The 20,972-nt window shown below is 42.8% G+C and overlaps 1 protein-coding gene across 1 annotated transcript in view; it reads right to left on the bottom strand.

The window, feature by feature from the left end:
* Positions 1-368: 368 nt before the first annotated feature.
* The window catches only part of PARP14 (poly(ADP-ribose) polymerase family member 14), a 50,360-nt gene continuing 29,756 nt past the window's right edge, over positions 369-20,972 (bottom strand). Inside the window, exons 22-36 of the mRNA XM_077923472.1 lie at positions 20,853-20,886; positions 19,400-19,708; positions 17,786-18,022; positions 13,584-15,847; positions 12,155-12,391; positions 10,900-11,121; positions 10,650-10,722; positions 9,577-9,726; positions 9,142-9,204; positions 7,482-7,649; positions 5,805-6,011; positions 5,107-5,712; positions 3,955-4,100; positions 2,460-2,634; positions 369-1,215 (exon numbers count right to left, since the gene is read on the bottom strand). Of these exons, the coding sequence (XP_077779598.1) occupies positions 929-1,215; positions 2,460-2,634; positions 3,955-4,100; positions 5,107-5,712; positions 5,805-6,011; positions 7,482-7,649; positions 9,142-9,204; positions 9,577-9,726; positions 10,650-10,722; positions 10,900-11,121; positions 12,155-12,391; positions 13,584-15,847; positions 17,786-18,022; positions 19,400-19,708; positions 20,853-20,886 (5,178 nt within the window). The 3' untranslated portion in view covers positions 369-928. The remainder of the gene's footprint in view (positions 1,216-2,459; positions 2,635-3,954; positions 4,101-5,106; positions 5,713-5,804; positions 6,012-7,481; positions 7,650-9,141; positions 9,205-9,576; positions 9,727-10,649; positions 10,723-10,899; positions 11,122-12,154; positions 12,392-13,583; positions 15,848-17,785; positions 18,023-19,399; positions 19,709-20,852; positions 20,887-20,972) is intronic.

Below are 20,972 nucleotides of genomic sequence, written 5' to 3'. Positions count from 1 at the left end.
GCATAAAGTGCTTTCAGAGGAAACTCTTGCAGTGAATACATACGGGCCTTTTCGTTTTAAGAAAAAGCTCGTTGCTAAAAATGTCTCCAGAAATAGGCACATTCTTGCCTGTTAAGTACCTGAGAAAAATGATTTGCCACTCTGCATAGGTAGTGCAGGCTGCTGATCTGAACAGCATAGACAAGTCACTGCAAATAGGCACAACAATCTGAGAAAGTGGATGGGAGGCACAGTGGTGACACTCAAATTTTCCTGAGAACTAGCAAAGATAGTAAGGATGTACCTACATTACAAAGCTCCACTTGGCTGCTTTGTAACTTCTGCTGCTACTGCACTAGCCCACTAACAAAAGGTATTTCTCAACCATATTTCTTTTAGAGCAAACACATCTTCAACTCTATAGAGAGCAGCAGGGAAAGGGACTAGACAGAAGATGCCATTGTAAAGGGCACTGAGCAAAGATGAGGTTCTCTGCCCTGCTGCAACTGCTATCCCTGGAAGCGGCAGTCAATAGGGCTTGTATCCATGTGCAATGCGCAGTTCCACCCAAACTGAGTAGAACATTGAAGAATGTATAGGGAAAGGCAGACATCGGAGACCACCCTTCATATATTTTACCCATTGCCTTTATGAGATGACAGCACACATGGTTCTAATATATTACCCACCCTATTTTAATTTCAGCATTTTCTGTTCAAGTCAGTTCTACCTACACTAAAGTTACCAAGTTGTACAAACCCTGCCTGACTTCAAGCACACTTTCAAAACGCGTGTCACAAGCTTTACTAGATATCAGTCAAAATTATTTGAGTCTTTGGAAGGCATAGCTAAACCAATTAGTCGGAAATTTCAAAAACTAGTAATTTCTAAAAAGCATTTTCAGATTATTGGGGGGGCAGCACAATGGGTGTTTGGCTGCAAAAGCAACTTATCTTCTGAAGGTAATAAGATATTCTGGGTAAGCCTGAGAATCATAAAATATGACAAACATGGATGGTTTATCCGTGTTATCAGTCACGCTGTCGTAAATTTCAACGCCTCCAATGCTTTTTGGTGGTGGAGTAATCAGTCCGTGTTTTCCGGTGCAATAATCCCCAGTAAGAACCCGAGCAAGATACATATATTTGCTACCATTGGCGTCTGGTGTGGAATATGTATCACCTGCAGAATAGCTTGCATGGACAGCAAAATAGGTCCCGTTTCCAATCGCTGCAGCTGAGGCCAAAAAAAGAAACATCTCAGAAAATATTAACGTCTTAGAAAACTAATGCAAAGCATTACAACCATATTTAATCTGCAAAGCTATCTGATACACTAGACAAGCAGATAACTCTATTAAATGAATGAAAACACACACACTCTAACACCTTCCTATTCAGACAGCCTTTGAAAACTAAGGTGCTGATGATGCTGATCACTGGTCTGTGCTCTGAGGGCATTCTGTGTTTTAATTTCTGGTTTTATATGTGTTCTGATGTATTTTCACTATTGTCTTTTAACTAGTTTAATTCTATTTTATAATGATGTTTTTAAATATTGTTAAGTCACCTTGAATCACAACTTGGGAGAAAGGTGGGATATGAATATGTTATATTATTACTATTACTGTTATTACTTTTATTTTATTATATCATTACTTTTGTCTATTATTACTATTATTATAAGTTCCTGCTTTTGAAGGCAAAAAATTAGGTACATTAACCATTTTTCTCCTTAAATAGAAAAATGTCTTGTATAAAAACACATCAACTGGAAGAGGGATTTACTTAGTTTCTTACATTTATATCTCACTTTTCCTCCATCTGAGAACGAAGATGGAATACATGTTACCCACAGTTCCCACATGGGCACATGTTTTGTTTCTTTATACAATGTGTTCCTTTCCAATACTTCAGCTAACATCTCCTTTTGTTTTTATTTTAAGGCAGAATTCTCCACTGAATCTCTCAAAGGTGTTCCAGCTGAAGTCTCTCCACCTCTTTTGCTCCCCTGTATCGTTACTGAGCTAATGACCCAGAATCAGGCCCTGCACCACTGTAGCAGCAATGGGAATTCCCACCCCATCATTGCCTCTCAGAAATAATATGTTGTATATAGTCTAAGTATCCTGTTTGCACTTACAATGGTATAAAAGTCTTATTCAAAATAGCAAGACTAATTTCTGAAAAGGTATTTGGCTATAAGAAAGCAAGGTTTTTCAAACCTGGAAACCTGTGGCTGTCCAGATGTTGTTGGACTACAACTCCCATTATTACTGAACCGGCTATATTGGCTGAGTCTAATGGGAACAGGAATCCAACAACTTGATGGGGGCAATACACAGGTTCCCCACTCTGATATAGAAGGGATCATTCACTACTGAATCGTAGGTATTTCTTTATCTGCTTTTTAGAGCGGTTTGCAAATCACACTCGCTATCACATTCCTTTATAAAATTACCTAATTTCAGATTGACTTACCATTCTTTCCAGCATAACTGCGATTAAATCCAGTGTGGTTAATGGGGGTCACCGTGGAAGCAGGAGTCCCATGGAACAGAATCTGTTCATTTTTGTTATGGCTGTTCTTCTTATCCATATCCTGCTTTTTGAGTTGGTAGGATTTCCAGAGGTAAGGATTCTGAACCCTCTCAATCTACAAAAGTTGCAAAGAAAATACAACATTGAGAGAGATTAAGAAAAAGCAAAGACAGTATCTGGTTGCAAAAACAGATAATAGGTCTCATTGGAACATTAAAAGGGCACAACTACACACTATGTCAACATGCACATACAGTGGTACCTCGGGTTAAGTACTTAATTAGTTCCGGAGGTCCATTTTTAACCGGAAACTGTTCTTAACCTGAAGCACCACTTTAGCTAATGGGGCCTCCTGCTGCCGTCGCGCCGCAGGAGCACGATTTCTGTTCTCATCCTGAAGCAAAGTTCTAAACCCGAGGTACTATTTCTGGGTTAGTGGAGTCTGTAACCTGAAACGTATGTTACCTGAAGTGTATGTAACCCGAGGTACCACTGTATTCCAAACCCCATGCTTGATTAACATAAAGGGGTGGCATTTACAGGGAAACAGAAGGGAACAAGAAAGTAAAAGACCCCTGGACGGTTAAGTGCAGTCAAAGGCGACTATGGGATTGTGGCACTCATCTCGCTTCAAGCCAAAGGAGCTGGCGTTTGTCCACAGATAGTTTTACGGGTCATGTGGCCAGCATGACTAAGCCGCTTCTGGCACAACAGGACACCGTGATGGAAGTCAGAGTGCACGGAAATGCCATTTACCTTCCCGCCACAACGGTACCTATTTATCTACTTGCATTGGTGTGCTTTCAAACTGCTATGTTGGCAGAAGCTGGGACTGAGCAACGGGAGCTCACCCCATCACACGGATTTGAACCGCTGACCTTCTGATCAGCAAGCCCAAGATGATCAGTGGTTTAGCCCACAGCGCCACTCGCTCCCTACCACCACTCCCCACTACCAATCTTCTTCACCAAGCAGGCCTGTCATCATCCAAGTGTTACAGAGGAAAATCAGTAGGTGGGGAATGCTTAAGAAACGCACCTGCTGCTTCTCCCTGAAAGAGTCCTGTGGGGTCCCATTATTCAGCAAACGCAAGGCTGAGAAGCCTGGTTTGCAAGCTGAACCCATCACTAAGCTCAGTAGCTTGATTTTAAGTGAACGGAAATAATGCTCCTATTCCCAGCTTCAGAGACATGTGGAGGGCATATGGACAGTTATTCCATACAACTGAATGTAAATAGGAATTGTAGCTGGAGGAAAGGGGATATCCTAACTATGACAGCTTTTACGCATGCACTCTTCAGTTGCATGGAAGTATTATGTGTCTGGATATTACATGAGGGTCTGACAACGTTGCACAGCATTTCACTACAACTCAATGATGCATGCTTGTAAGGGGAACATGCTCCCCAAGCTTGATGCCTCTACCATACTTCACCTTTTCTATTTTGTTTGCAGGGCAGCTACTCCGGAATTTCTTTTCAACTTCTTTGTATTCTGCTGCTGCAGGTTGCAGCAAAACCACCTTGACACGATGTCCCTTCATATCTTCCCATTGTGTAGGGACAGGTACTGACGGTCCGCCTGCAAAGTGTGAGCACATTTGCATTTTTGTGTGCTGAAGGAGCCATCCGCTCTGGTCCCTCCCCTCCCCTTGAGTCAGCACCCTTCACCCCCACCCTGAGAGGCAAAAAGAGTGAAAACATGAACACACAAACTTTTTCCCAAGGGATCCAAGTAAAAGTTGGACCCAGTAAAATTAATCTGAGGCTTAGAAAATACAAACAATTGAAAGGGGAAACAGAAAAGAGTGGCACTCTTGCAACTTCCTCCTTCTGCTCTATGGACTTTTCAAAGGAGAAAAAAAGTAAATGCCCTCACCACTGTGTGTCCAAGGGAACAGTGAGAATGATGGCTTAAGAGGCCTTGGAGGTGCCGAGGGAAGACTTTATGGGTACAGCTGCAATACACTGGTGACCCCTGACATTGACATTATAAATTAAAGATGTGTGTAAGTATAGAGGTTTGTTTTAAGCTCTGGAGTTTGGGAATTTGAGCTATGAAGGCGTCTACTGTTTCATGCCATCAACTGCCACCACATCCCTTCCAGCACCCAGGAGCAAGCTGATTCTTGCTGTTACTTTCTGAGGGAGATATTTTAGCGAGGTCACATTCACCCACCGAGTAATAGGGAACCTCAAGCCTAGCGACCAAATGCCATACTCCATGCCCTCAGAACCCTCCCCAGGCCACACCCCTCACTGACCCCGCTTCCCATTCCAAATGTTTTTGCTAGGATAGAAAGTGGTCCTTAAGCTCTGATAACGCCTCTTGATTCTCTGGAGAAAGGATAGGGAGGAATAGGTGAGTGAGTGCAGAAACTAGCCCACTGGACAGAGGTAAAAGTTACATACATTTGTTGCTTTGCCCACTCTTGTTTTTGGTGATGCCAAACCAGCATGTGGCCCCCAGAAGGGAAAACAATCTTTGAGGTGAAAAAGTTCCCCATCCCTGCACTATTGGGAATCCAACACACCCAAAAGGAATACAGGCACTAACCTAGGCCTTGATTAGTTAAGCCCCTCATTACCTTCCTCCTTTACAATGCGCTTAATGTTTACAGTTTTTCCTTGGCCATCCACAGCGCACATTTTTCTGGTGTCTGCTGTGTAGCTCCTTCCGAGAATTTGGACATTAGTGTTTTTCTTACTCATTCTAGCATCTTCCAAATGAAGATTGCTTAACTTGTCAAAAGGTGCAAAATCATTCCCTTTTGTGGAATATTGCCACTCAACCAAATTGTGAGCAAGTTCTGCCTTGGATTGCTCTTCCCGGTCACGTTTAATTTTCTTGACCAGGTCATCAATTTGTGAGTAGGCTTCCAGGACATCACGAGGAATGCCCGATACGAGAATGAAAGGTGGAGATTGCTTTCTTTCCAGCTGAATGGCAATATGCAGTCTTTTCTGGAGGTTGTTCAGTTCCTTAATTTCTTCATCACCAAACAAATCTATTGATTCATCAGAGATTATCTTTTCTGTCTGTTCCCGAAGAATCATTTTCTTTAACCAGGACTCGGCCTCCTGAACATTTTCTCTGCTTTCACCACAGACTTCAAACACGGCAACCTCCACCTTGGTTTCCACAACCAACTGACGTTTCTTTCCAGGGGTTTTTTTCTTACGAGAGATAAAATCTGCAGAGAAAGAGACGTTCTGTTAAATATGCCAAACAAATATTACAAGATATCATGCCAGGAATACGAAGGATATAACCCTCTGCACTTACCTTTAATTTTAGAAAACACAGATTTAGAGGTGGGTAATGCAGCACCTTCTTTCTTTTTCATAGAGGCATAAAAAGCATTCTGCATATGCGGCTGGAAAATAACTATTTTGATCATTTGCAAATACTGCAGTGGTACTTTGCCCACAAAGTCAGCAACTGCACCAATCATGTCATCAGCTGCGTCTGCTGGGTTCTTCCCTGCCTGGCCTGTATCCAACACAACAGAGAAGAATAAATGCATTATGCACAAAATAGAGAGGGGCTGCTCATCTCACAAAAGAAAACACAAACAGGTGCACTTTCATTTTAAAATATAGAAGAACCTATTTCCTTCCACCAGTTCAACATGGCTGACAAGCAATAATCAGCTGAGCAAAGGAGTGAACCCCATAGCTCCTTCCTTCCCCCCTTTCTGATGTTAAAAAAGAGCACCTTAATGAGGCGAAATAAATGCCCATCACAAGTTCCATATGGCCAGCAGACAGGTTAGACCACTTGTCTCCCTGCTCTCCCCACAGAAAACATTCTTCCAAATTACTGTACTTTTCCATGTATAAGATGCCCCCATGTATAAGATGCTCCCTATTTTGGGGGACAGAAATTTCAGGAAATTTCACTACTACCCATTAATGCAGCAACCCATAACACACATAATAGCTGTTGACAGCTGTGGCAGCAACAAATCAAGCGTCCACCCTATGCACTACCAAGGTATAAGACGACCCTCACTTTTTACAATGATTTTTAAGGAAATAAACCTAGTCTTGTACATGGAAAAGTATGGTAACCAGAATGCAAGTGTGCGAGCCCTTTGGCTGCAGCAACCCTCTGTCATTTCTGGAAAGAGGAGGTGGGAAAGCACAGCAGAAAAGCAATGGTGCCAAACAGAATGGAAGGAAAAGGAATGATGTTGCCACCTGTAGTCCTACCCACACAAGGCGGTGTTTTCCCATTAATTATGCTGCTTTAAATGTGGGCCTTTGTTGCCATCAGTTATTTGTTACAGTGGTGCCTCGCAAGACGAAAAGAATCCGTTCCGCGATTCTCTTCGTCTAGCGTTTTCATCATCTTGCGAAGCAACCCCATTAGCGGCTTAGTGGATTAGCACTATTAGCGGCTTAGCGGCTATTAAAGGCTTAGCGGATGAGCTGCTAAAAGGCTATTAGCGGCTTAGCGGCTTAGAAAAGGGGGGGGGGAGCGAGAAAAAAATGGCAAGACTCGCAAGACATTTTCGTCTTGCGAAGCAAGCCCATAGGGAAATTCGTCTTGCGAAGCAACTCAAAAACGGAAAACCCTTTGTCTAGCGGGTTTTCCGTCTTGCGAGGCATTCGTCTTGCGGGGCACCACTGTATTTTGCTATTCTGAACTGCTCTGTTGATATTTCAAGATCCCAGCATTGCCTGCATGATCGAGCAATTTTGAACATGTGGCTCTTGGTGGATATGAACTGTGCAGGTGATCCTTAAGGTATCCTGCATCCAAGTTGGTTAAAGTTTTGTGAATTAATGCAAGAACCTTGAACCTGGCCTGGCAGCGTATGGGCAGCCAGCTCACTAGCATTGCCTTTGAAATCTATTCCAGGAACTCAAATGCCTTAACAACAGTGACCTATTAATAGGTGAAACTTTCCACTAGAATTCTGCCCTTCGCTCCTTAAATGAAACCTTATTTGCAAACCTGTTCCAATTGCAGGGAAGGCAACAGATGTATACTTCTTTGCTTCACATTCACTGAGCACTATGGAGATCTGATTTTTGATATCAGAATTGGGCGCAAGGTGGATTATTTTCTTACAGACCAGATTGCCAGCTTGCGTGGTTATAAATCCATTGTGAGACTGTGAGCCTAAAAAAAAAAAGGTGACAAGCTGTATATTCATACTTAATCAACACAAGTCTAAACTCCTAGTTGTTGTTCATTGTCAATGAATGACATATTGCAGAATGAAATGCCTTTGGCATAGATTACAAATATTAGCAGGCAGAAAGAGATGGTTTGCAGGTGGCCAGCACCAACTAGGAATCTCTCTCTGGCAACTGTCTGTCCTTCATTGTCTCAAGCAAAGCGAGTTTTCTCTGCACATTGCCCATATTTTGGGGGGTCCCTTCGCATGCTGGGTAGATACCTCCAATACATTTTCTGGCTATGTGCACAGAGGACATACATTTCATTTTGTACCAGGCTAACTCACATTCAGTGCCAGGAGTTAGGAAAGGTCAGAAGCTGCCAAAGAGAGATCAGAAGCAGTCCACAGCAAAACACAAAGTGTGAGATTGAGCCCGGCCACCCCAGCCACCTGCCACAAAGTCAGCTGGAATTTATGTACCACTGGGTTTGGGAGTCACTTAGAAGCTACTTCCAAGTGTCTCTAAAGCCACACAGAAACTGAGAGGTTGCTTCCCATCCCCACCCAATCCTTTGTGCATGTTAAGAGAACTTGCGGAAGGGAAAGGCAATGACCACAAATAACATTGGCTACCAAGGTCGATCAAAACGTATGGTGGGCCCTGTGTTATTACAGACATCTCTTAGCATTTGATTGACTTCAGGTTTTCTAGCCAAAAGAAGAGTATGCCAAGAGATCCCTGGCAAATCTGCTGAAAATTGCCTAAGTCACCAAACTTTTGAAAATGGCTATCCATGGCCTGCCACAAAATAGCAGAAAACTGAGATGCAAGAGCATTGCATGCATAGATAAAACTTACTTTTCATTAAAAGCTATGCCCTACAGCACAAAGATTTGGTAATAAGTCACCCTATTGTGTACCTAGATGGTTTTTTCAGCTGCATGCTATTGCACACTGGTTTATGTTTTTGAAAGAGAAGAGAAGAGAAGAGAAGAGAAACAAGTGTATAATATCCAGAGCTCTGTGTAAAAAGGACATGGGATGCCCCATCCAGATCATATTTAGGGAATTGAGAATGGTTATCCCTGATGCATAAGGTACACTTTCTACTCTGTCAGCAGATGCCCCCCAAAAGGCAGGCCAACTCAAGTGTGGGTACTATCATACACACTGCATCCCTCCCCATTATACTTTTTAAGTATTATGCAGTAGGCAACAGTATTCTGCTTCTCGTGCTAGCATGCAACATCCTTCTAGTTGGGAATGTGCCAATGCACATCTTGTGATAACTAGAATCTTCCCAGCACCGAGAAACTACAGATTACAACTGCATATTATACAGCATAACGATTCATCTAGCCCCAATAACCCCACTCCCTATAATAGCTGAATAGGAAACAATCAAATCTACAATGAGGCATGAGCAGTTCCTCTCTATGAAAGAACTTTAAATATTATCTAACTGAATCGGACCGTTTGTTGTGTCATACCATGTAGCGCACACTCTGCTACAACTTGAGGTCCGCCACCTTCCAAAATTGCTTTGGAGACACCTTCAAAAATCAGAGGGAGACAGTTCATTACTGTAGGTAATAAAAGCTATTCAAAACTCAGCTCACTTTTGCAAGTAACACCAACAAATGCTTAAAATTACATCTCTATAGCTTACATGTCAAACTTGTCAAACAGAAATCACATTAGACATTGCATTATAGGTATACTATAGTTTGAACCAGTGTAGTATAGTGACGCTAGATAAAATCCATCTTCTGATCCCATTTTGCAGCTATCTGAGTGGATGCCACAAACATACACACACGTATCCAGCAACGTGTTTGCATATTAAAATGCTTTTTCCTATTTCCCAGTTAAATCATCATCAACATAAATTCAGGACAATAGATAAATTAACTGAAATTCAGTACCTGTTTTGGAATCAAATGTTGCATTTGTTAAGTTTACAATTACATCTGTATTTTCCTTTGTGATGTCTCCTGTTACTATCTGAAATAGAACTGATCCAATCTGCATTTCATGAATTCCCAAACTAGGGGTCGAAACAGGCCCAAAGAAACCTGGGAGTGAACAAAGAAGCAGGAGAATTTAACCAATGCAGAAAACTGTTCATTTTGCTACAAAAGATGAAGGTTGAAGCAGCACAAAGATCAGTAACCAGGAACTAACACAATTTTAAAAAATGTTAATACAGTGGAACATCGGTTCCCAAACACCTCCGTTGTCACACGCTTTGGTTCTCAAACGCCGAAAACCCAAAAATAAATGCTTCTGTTTTTGAACATTTTTTGGAACCCAAATGTGCGACGCGGCTTCACTGAGTGCAAGAAGCTCTTGCAACCAATGGGAAGCCACACCTCGGTTTTTGAATGATTCGGGAGCCAAACAGGCTTCCGGAACAGATTTTGTTCAAGAACTGAGGTAGTACTTGTAGCAGCAGAGGCAATTTGGACTGGGGAAGCAGGAGCCAACAATTCTTTCCTGTTTCCCTGACTGAAGCTCCTCTTAGCTCCCTAAGAGGTAAAGGTAAATGTAAAGGGACCCCTGACCATTAGGTCCAGTCATGGCAGATTGTGGGGTTGCGGTGCTCATCTCGCTTTATTGGCCGAGGGAGCCAGCGTACAGCTTCTGGGTCGTGTGGCCAGCATGACTAAGCCGCTTTTGGCAAACCAGAGCAGCGCACGGAAACGCCATTTACCTTCCTGCTGGAGTGGTACCTATTTATCTACTTGCACTTTGATGTGCTTTCGAACTGGTTGGCAGGAGCAGGGACCGAGCAACGGGAGCTCACCCCGTCGTGGGGATTCGAACCGCCGACCTTCTGATCGGCAAATCCTAGGCTCTGTGGTTTAACCCACAGCGAGGTAGGCAATTTCAAAAGGGGAAAGGGAAATGGGGTTAAAATCCCTCCCCCAGAGCCACAGTCCAAATTCATTTTCACATGTAGCTGTTTATTCGGCTGCAACTGAACAAGTCAACTTGCCTGTACTGTCTCCATCACTCGGGGGAACACCCATGGAAATTCCAGAAGCTTCAGAGAACACTTGTGAGAAGACCTAGAAAGAAAACCAAAGCGTTACCCACAAGGTTTCTGAGACCCGCCCCCCCCCCCCCCCATGTAGGAACAGAACACAGTCCTAGAACTGGAGACAAAAAATGACTTAATATTATGAAGTATAGTATTTGGAAACCAACATTTGGAACAATTTAAGACAGGAATGCAATCACATTACCTGTTTGTTGTCTTTATCATTTGGATGCAAGAGAAAGTGAACTTCCTGAAGGGACTTCAAATTCTTCCTGCTACTGAATTGAAGCACCTCCTCAAACATTAATTTAGCAACTTCAGATTTTGGAAAGTGAAAACCTCCTGTTCCAAGCGCTGGGAAGGAGACAGAGCTCAACGACAGCTGTTCAGTGTTCTCCAGGCATTCTCTCACAATATCCTTAAGCTTCTGTAAAATATACACCCAGGTATCTTAAGATATGATTTTTAGCCATTCAAGCCAGAACATCTGCCTCCTCCTTGTGTGCATTATCAATATACCATTAAGGGCATATTCAAACCCAGTGCCAAGCTAGGTACCCCAACCTTAACTCATAATATTCCATTGCTTCAAGCACTTCAGTTCTAGTAGCCAGAGGTGGGCTGTGGAAAAGGTCTTCAAGCAACATTGGAAAGGTTCATGGGAAACTGCCATATATTTAGACCACTGGTCCGCCTAGCTGAGCATGGCCCACACTACCAGGCTCGCAGTTTTGGGGTGCTTCTGGATGCATCTCTGTCACCAAAGGCTCAGGTAGCTTCTGTGGCTAAAAGTGCCTTTCACCAACTCTAATTAATGCATCTGCTTGGCCACAGTAGTCCATGCACCAGATGCTTCAAGACTGGATTACTGCAATGTGCTCTATTATGTGGGGCTTCCCTTGCAATTCACCTGTAAGCTGCAGTTAGCGCAGATTGCTGTACTACTGCTGACAGGATTGCTGTACACGATTGCTGACAGGACTAAGGCCTTGCCAGCATACAGCACCTGTGCTCAAGAGATCTGCAGGTTGCCCATTTGCTAGGGCCAAGTTCAAGGTGTTGCTATTAGTACAGTGGTACCTTGGTTCTTGAACTTAATCCGTTCTGGGAGTCTGTTCGACTCCCAAATCATTCGAAAACTAAGGAGCAACTTCTGATTGGCTGCAGGAGCTTCCTGCACTCAAGCAGAAGCCGCGTCGGATGTTCCAAAAAATGTTTGCAAACTGGAACACTTACTTCTGGGTTTGTGGTGTTTGGGAGTCAGTATGTTCGGCAACTAAGCCGTTCAGGAACCAAAGTTTGATTGTATATAAATCCCCAAAACAACTCAGGGCCAGTTTACTTGTGAGATCGTCTTAGCTGGGGCTGTTGTGAGTCCCCAGGGTGGGGTGGGGGAACATAGGATTTGTGTATTTTACATTCCACTACAATTAATGTGGTCAAGGGTATGAAGCAATTACCTGAATTGCAGGTCCTTTCCCGGCATCCCATTGGGGAATGATGGCATGGAGCACAACGGAACAGGCCAGGCTATATCCGCCTGTTTGGATCACACAGCTGCCCTGAGCTCCTTGGTTTTGGATTGCTTGATCAAACTGGGCTTGGAGCATTGGTCCTGCCTTCTGCAGCACGGCCTTGGAAAGTGGACCCACACCAAGCTTCAGATCAGTTCCAATACTGCTCACGACAACGTCGGTCTGCAACCATAACACTCATAAAAATGCTTGCAAGGGGCTTACATATATCAAGCCACAGATAGTCATGCCTTGCTTTTAAATTTTCCAGGGGCATCTGACCTTTCTTGGATCACAGACAAGAGCCAGCAAGACATTATTATGTTGTCATCGGTCACAGATGACCATCGTAAATTATTATTCAGCAGTCCAATTTGAGCAGGAATATCCGCAACAAGCAAACCATCATATTTGTAAACACCAGGTTTTTAATCATCATCATCATGCAAAGCTATTTTTTATTTGTGGATGAGATCACTGAAACACCATGCACTTATTTTGTATTGGTTTGGCATAAAATAAATGCAATTTGTAGTCTTTTGTTCCCTATCCCCAGGTCATATGGGCTGCTTTTTTTCTAAACCAAACATAGTAAAGCAAATCTCTGATTCCAAGTCATCATCTCTTTAAGGAAAACAGCCTTGTAAATCATGGAACATAAGGATGACATTGTGGGTTTTGGAGCAAATAGGCATGTTTGCAAAACAGAAGAACTGTTATCATTATTACATCCACCCTGACAACAACCTACTCTAATGGCTACAATATGCCATCTGCCCTTTGAGGAGGAAGAAGAGGGCAAAGGGAGGCAGGTACAGACAACTTCAGGCCCTGCTCCAGTCAGAGTGACGCCAACCTCAAACGTTATATCACTTGTTTTAGCCCTTTAAAATTGTAAGGCACCTTGTGTGCCTTGGCAGAAAGGCAGTGTATAAATGAAATAGATGGATGGATGGATGGATGGATGGATAATAAAACAGTATGCTTCTTTCAAGCCTAATTTCAGCACATAGAGGATATCCTCTGGGTACCATGGAAAGCTTCTGAATGTGTGCCTCCAGGAGCCATGTTGGACAACCCAGTTTAAAAATCTCCTAGGGGTAACCAGTGTGGTGCCCTTTAAATGTTGTTGAACTCTCAAGCGGCACATGTCCAGTGGTCAGAGCTGCAGGGACTTGTATGTGGAGGGCACTCTGCTGGCCACGCCTGTTTTAACAAGAGCTTTACAATTCAAATTAATTTGTAATTGTCTATTTAAAAACAAAAATTTGGACTCGATGGCCCTTGTGGTCTCTTCCAACTCTATGATTCTATGAAAAAGAGAAGTTCAACATGCATTTGGAAAAATGCTTTGTGGGTCATTTCACATGCTTACCGTCGCATCTTCAATGCCTTTTTCCTCAAGTATCAGTTTCACACCTTCAGCAGAAGTCACCACATGAACGTTCTCTCCCATTTCCTTGGGCTGATTGAGCGGTAATTTGGGTTTGGGCAGTAATTTGGCTTTGGGTGACCCCTCTCCGAATATTTCATTCAAAGCATCAGCAAGAGCCTGGACTGTATTATCTGACATATCCACAAGGCAGATCTGTTTCAGGCAGCCACTCTCAGTGGTTTCTTCCAAGTGTTCCTTAATGGATGTTACAATGGTATGGGCACACTCTTCTAATGGAAACCCAAAAATCCCAGAGCTTATGGCAGGGATGGCTATGGAGCGATGGTTATATGTTTCTGCCAGGTTTAAGCTTCGCTTCACGGCCTCCTTTAACAGTCGAGTACATTTTTCTTTTTCTGAACTGTTCCACCTCGGCCCAACTGCATGTATCAATTCTTTACATGGCAGATTCCAAGCATGTGTTCTAATTGCACGGCCAGGCTTCAAACGTCCATGCTTTCTGACTAGGTCATCACACTCACTTTGCAGCTGTGGGCCGGCCGCTTTTAAGAGGGCATCTGCAAGGCCACCAATGTGCTTCAGGTCTTCATTAGATGCATTGACCACAACATCAACTGAGGAATGGGTCAAGTCACCCTTATAAGCCTCTACCACAACACCATGTTTTAAAATTATTTTAGCGTGAGGGTGCCCTAGTTTTTCATCAAAGTTTCCTTTATCTTCTCCTTCTTTCTGCAACCTGATCAAACAGTGAAAGGTTTGCTTTGCTTCAGTAATGTAGGTAAGTTCTCGGGTTTTGAAGAAATTTTTTACTCCCGGTTTATCAAACGACACGATAACAAAATGCAGTAAAGCCAGCTCTTGTTCAACCACAGCAGCTGCTTTCATCACATCTGCTCTAGGCCCACTCAGGACAATATTCTTCTCCTGAGCTTGCTGCCCAAAATTGATTTTCAGACCATTCTTCCTCAGGTTCTGCCAAACGTTGCCCTTTTCCTTCTCCATAAACTGCACAACGGCCACAGCCTTGGCAGGGATTACTTTTCGAATTTGTGTGTTTTTTTCAACAAAGTCAGAAAGCACCTGATAAACATCTACTACAGTTTTTGTATAACCAGCAATGGTTACTTTGGCCTCCTCTTCCAAAGTGAGGCAAACATCAATTACGAAAGCTACCTCAACAGAATTGTGCCTCTTATGCAATCGCTCAGTGAGCTCTTTCCATTCCCTTCTGTTGACGAGCTCACGATTCATCAAAGTAATAGATTTATGAGCTAGGTTTTTCATCATTTGCTCCTCTGCTTTCAAGAGACTGTCATCAAGATATCCGAATAATGCTACAGAATCATATTGAAGTTCATAGGAGGCATTGATTTTATTTGCACCAAATATGATCACTGTTACCTTTCTGCTATTTGCATGCTGTAGGAATTGGAATATTGCAGGGGGGGTGTTGACTTTTTTCTCCTTTATGTTATACAGCTTCTCCTGTAATGCACATTTCATCTTATAGACATCTGCAACCATTCCACTCAGCTGCACCATCTCAGCTGATGTATCGTAAGAGAACTTTAGGTCTAGGTTCTCTTTATAGACATTCTCTTCAAGCAAAACCTGATGCAGAACGGCATACTTCCCCGGGGTGACTGCCAAAGTTTCGCGTATAGTTTGCTTAGCTCTTTCTGCATCTTTGGTCAAATTTTCCATGTATTCGTTTATCGATTTCTTCACACCGTCCACAGTAAATACAAAACCGGCGAGGGTAACTGTTTCTTTGGAAACATCCCAAATTGCCAAAACATCCTTTATCAAATTGTTTTCTATGGTAGGCCATGCTGCTGGGATGGTTTTGCATTGAACAGCCTTGAACTTGGACATGATGCATGTAAACTCCATAGAAACTTTATCTTTCCAAGTCTTGATCAGTTCCCTCATTGACCTTCCTTGTTTAGATAAGGCAGCTGAAGGGTGCATCACAACTTCTGGCTGTTTGCAAGTCGCCTGAGGCCACATTAGCTCACTGTGACACTTTGCCATTTCTTTATTTATTTCTTGGACCAGGCCATCCTTCCCCTGTAGAAACTGCCAGATATAAGGATCTAAGTGGACTCTGACGGGGTCTGGCATCTTGATTTCAGCCCTCTCCTTTCCATACAAAACCATATCTAAAGAACCGTAGTATGGATAAACTGAAACTGGTTGATTGTCAAAAAAATGCTGCTTTTCCAATGCTGCCTGAACAGCTAAAAAAGGGGGGGAAAAGAAAAGATTAAAATAAAACACACTTAATATTCTACCATGCCAAATCCCTCAAATGCATAGACCACTCAAAGATGGCTGCCTCAGAAATGACTTGAAAGTACACCCAATGGCTTGTAATCCTTACAGAAACAGTTCATGGTTTGTTTCCTTACAGTGAAAGCATGGAAAAGCAAAGTGAGCACAACTGGCTCATGCACTATAAACCACAGTTCCTGGCTTAACTGTGAGATGAACACAACCTTTTTATTGCCTTTCTGCTGCTTTTGTTCACAAACTCTCTCCTTTGTTCTCCTAAACACGACTGTTAGCAACTTGGTAGTGAAAGGAACACTCATGCTCAAAGGTTATATTTCTGTGACTGAGCAGTGGACTGAGCAGGTTCTGATTCTCAGCTCATATTAAATCCTTTTCTTGGATTAGCTGAAATTAAACCATTTTGTTGGGTTAGCTGAAAGCACTGCTGCTGGTGAGGGGACTTAATAACTGATTCCCCTCACCACCTTTCCTTGCAGTTCATGAAATGTTCTGGAAATATGTAGCCACTGATAAAAGATGAAGTTTTGAGAAATAAATCAACTGGGGACAGGGGGAACTACTCTCACTCTCTTATAAGCAATGTACCCTCCCAGTACGTTTCCAAGCACAATTCAAAGTGTTGGCGCTGACCTTTAAAGCCCTAAACGGCCTCAGCCCACTATACCTGAAGGTGCGTCTCCACCACCATCGTTCTGCCCAGACACTTAAGTCCAGCTCCAAGGGCCTTCTGGCGGTTCCCTCACTGTGAGAAGTGAGGTTACAGGGAACCAGGCAGAAGACCTTCTTGGTAGTGGCGCCTGCCCTGTGGAACGCCCTCCCATCAAATGTCAAGGCAATAAGCAGCTATCTTACTTTTAAAAGACATCTGAAGGCAGCCCTGTATCAGGAAGTTTTTAATGTTTGGTATTTTATCATATTTTTATTCTGTTGGGAGCTGCCTAGAGCGGCTGGGGAAACCCAGCCAGATGGGCGGGGTATAAATAATAAATCATTGTTATTATTATGCAATGTTCTCTGCTCAAAAGCTGAAAGAAAGCACTGAGTTGTTCTTAATAGATCACAACTGAAAGAGAAAGCACTTCTCTGTGTCAGAGGCTGTGGTAAACAGAACGCTCTGGCTCAACAGATTCAGCACACAGGCCTAATCCAAAGTGGAGGAACGATTCCAGTGGTATATTATTCTATGGGGGGGGGGCAAAGAGATGCAGCTGCCAACGCACAACTGTGACCCTTAAAGTGTGCTTCCAGTAGTACAGAGGCAAAGGAGAGCAGGCTGACGTGCAATAGAGCTGAAGACTGCTGGATGGGCCACACAGTTGAGTTCTCCACAGGAAAGATACCCGCAGGTGAAAAGAAAGCCCCAGGTGCTTCAAAGCAGCTCCAGGGCTCTTTGCAAGCCCTGCGTGATGCTTTGAAGTCCAGACACAAAGTGCTTTGTGCATGCTTTCAAGGGCCCAATCACCTGACATCATTGCAAGGTGAGGTGATGGATACGCAAGCAGCCCCACCCACTTGTCAAATTTAGCCCATGAGGATAGGATCTGATAAGGACCTGGCCCTCTTGGCCAAAAAGGGTACCCCATCCCTGCCATAATACATGCTTGGAGGTGCCCAGGAAGGCTTGGAAGGTTAAAACTTTCCAGGCCTATGGTTCATCACCATTCTAGTGCTACCTCCCCTGCTGATCCTGCCATTTGGATTATCAATACAGTACAGTTCTTCCCTTGACTTGTGAATGACAGTTGTGATTATTTTATGACCTTAAAATCCACCAACGCCTCAATCTCCAAGAAGCCATTAAAAGAGCTCCTGCTTTTGAGCAATCCCACTAGCGAATTTTTGTTTTGTTTTTTTCAGTCACCTACAAAAATAGAATACACTACCTTGGTGGTCACAAAAAGTAACAATGGCTGAATTCTCCTCAGGTGACATTTGAATACCAGACACTTGTCCTCCTCCATGCTTTGGACTTTCAAAATAGAGAATTAAATAATCTTTGAGTACTCCTGATGGAATATTTTCAACTTTGATCATCTGCGTTGATTCAAGAAGCTTGGCAGTAATTTTGAATTCTTTAAACCTGATGTTCCTGCGACACTGGGATACAAAATTTGCAGCATCTGAAAAGAAAAGGCAAATGTCTTATCAGGCAATTATTTCTTGCTCTACTGTGATCATCCACAGATGTTACTGTCATTCACAGTTGTTCTTATTATTGCTCAAAATTGGTTTGGCGCATGGGATGGGGGGATAGGAATCTTAAGAAATTTCAGGCAAGTTTAGCTTTAAAGACAAAACAGCTGAGGTCACCAACAGGAGCAATTATTATGCCCCACCACCAAAAAGACCCTGCCAGATAATGCTACATCATAGCACAATGCTGTTTCCATTCTATCCAGAAACATAAAGGGGCTGAGGGCAACCAAGCTGGTGCCTCTAGCAGCAGCAAAGCCTTCTTTTTCTGGAAGGAAAGGAAAAACCTTCAGCCACTTCATCTTTAGAAAGGCAAATCAATCCCTACAGATTTTTTGAATTCGCCTGTCCCTGAGTGGTCCTGCAGCCTTACAACCTTACTCAGTGAGGCTCAGATTCCTCAGTGCTATCCTTTGTTCCTCTTTAAAGAGCAACCGCAGACAGTGCAAAGAAATCAGGGACCAAGGCATGACCAAGACAAGATAAGAATAAAAGAATTTATTATTTATACCCCGCCCATCTGCCATGAACAGAGTAATCTAAAACTGAAAGTTGGGAGGGGAAAGGGGCTGGGTGAACATCTGTGGGTGTGCTGCGTACACCTGCTCAGAAAAAGAATACTGAACTAGATATACTTTCCCCAAAAGAGTCAATTCTTATGATATTGCACCAACTCACTACGCTGCCATTTCCTTCAGTAACCGAGTTTTGCCTTTCACTCTTTCCTTCAGCCGGTGCTAAAGTACTGAGCAATGCTACATCCAAATGAAAATTCAAATTATCTGTTAAGAATGTAACAAAAGTGAAGAGCCATGGAAGTATGGGAACTGAGCAGCATAGTGACAAGCAAAGACTTTTACACTGAAATGGAAAGGAGTGGACTAACCATTAATTAAGAATTCAGAGGAACGGAATTGGGAAAGTGTGCAGTATGGAATACTTCTGGAAAGAAACTGTGTAGCAAACATGTTTACACCAGCCTTCGTCAACCTGTTGTAGTCCAGATGTTCTGGAATACAACTCCCATCATCCCCAGCTTGTATAGCCCAATGGCCAGGTATGACTGAAACTACAGACCAAAGTATGGGAAGGGCACCAAGTTTGGAAAGGCCATTTACATAAACTTTTAACTACAGTTAGGATCAAGCTTTTATCTTGAACGCTCCGAAAACAGACCAGTAACCTGAGAAGCCAAGAATATGTGAACTTCACAGGTATTTTAATGGAATTGTTTTAAAAGGAATCAACACCAACAATTCTCCCAATGTGAAATTGTCAAGCAACACAAAGTTACCATTTCTTACCGATACTTTGCTGAAAGGTTATCACTGCGGCATTTCTCTCACTTATCTGTTCAATCTCAAAATCACTTCCTTCTGAGAGTCCACTGATATTCTCTACAAGCAGATTTAACACATCAGGCTTGTCAAAAAATTCCTCAACATTTTCAAGAATGACACGGGAAGAGGTGTGGGATTTGGTGAGGATATCCTCCTTGTGACACGGAGTTTCATGTGTTGATCTGTTTGTTTCGATATCCTCCTTGTGACAGGGAATTTCATGTGTCAATCTGTTTGCTTTGATGCCCTCTTTTTGCAAGTCTTGCTGCACATCTGATTTGAGAAAAAAACGAGTAAAATATGCAACTACTCAGTGTTTGTCAGCATAGACAGAACAGTGTGCCAACTATTTTTCTGGGATTTAACCTTAATCTACATCCTCTTCTTTTTTTGTGTGTAAGATGGTGTTAAATACTGTTCCAGCAGCCATTAATATGCTTCCACCCAAGCCCATAATGTTTACTGAGGGAACTATGCTCACAGCAAACCAGAATAAATCACCAAATTACTGGGCAGAAGCTAACTAAAGGAAGAAAAAGAAACTTACTGTATTGATCAGAATTCTGTGATTGTTTGTAAATAAACCCTGAAAAAAGCATGTCTCTTGAAGAGTCAGAAATTAAGTAAGAAGTTAATGTGTTTGTGGTATGCAGTGCTATTTTTCTAGAAAAAGAGGTACTGGAACTCACCATGAACGCCTCCCTCGTTCTCTTAGAATGGCAATGGCGCTCACCTGAGAGGTGCCAGAATGAGTTCCAGCAAGTTCCAGCTGAAAAAAAGCCCTGATGGAATGTATTTGTAGGTATTTTGTGTTTTTATACAGTAGACTACCCTGTGATCTTCAGATGAAGGGCGGTACAGAAATCAAATAAATAAATGAATTAATAAATGAATACTACTAATAATAATTCATCTGGGCTGCAGATTTTTTTTTATTTTTTACATGGAAGAAACAGGCGGAGCACAAAATTCTACTATCCTTGCTCTGAAAGTGGGAGGTCCCACTCCACCCACCCACCTTTTATTGCTCTGGGAATGGTCCAATTGTTTCTTTCCAGGATACAAGTTCCCAGAACAAAAAAGGCACCCCCATTTTGTTGCAGTCCAAGCTGTCTGTGGACCTGCTTTTGCATATTGCTTCCTTATTTTTGAGAACCATCACCAGAGAAATATTCTTTGTGTGTCACAAAGAATGTGGTCCGAGCCCCAGATGACAGGGTGAGTATCATCATTATATATATATAAATCATTGGCTTGGAAGTAGGAGGAGAGAATGGTGGCCTCAGTGGGCTTGCCTGGGCTTTCTTTCTGTAAAAACAGAACAAAAAAATACCCACCCCACCTTTGGCTAGGGATAGGAAAGCCCACCCACCCCTGCCCCTGGCATGATAATGATACTGAAAGAAAACCACCATACCAGTCTCTTCTGCCACGTCCTTTCCCCTGGAAGCCTAAAAAGAGAACAACAGCATATTGATTTGTTGCTTTGGTGAACATCTTGGCTTCAGAGCTCTAGATTCCACCAGGTCAAATATTG

The sequence above is a fragment of the Podarcis muralis genome, chromosome 1 (genome assembly GCF_964188315.1).
Source record: "Podarcis muralis chromosome 1, rPodMur119.hap1.1, whole genome shotgun sequence".
Taxonomy (NCBI): domain Eukaryota; kingdom Metazoa; phylum Chordata; class Lepidosauria; order Squamata; family Lacertidae; genus Podarcis; species Podarcis muralis.
Note: the sequence above shows the minus strand (reverse complement) of the source record. Positions and strands in the feature narration are given on the sequence as shown.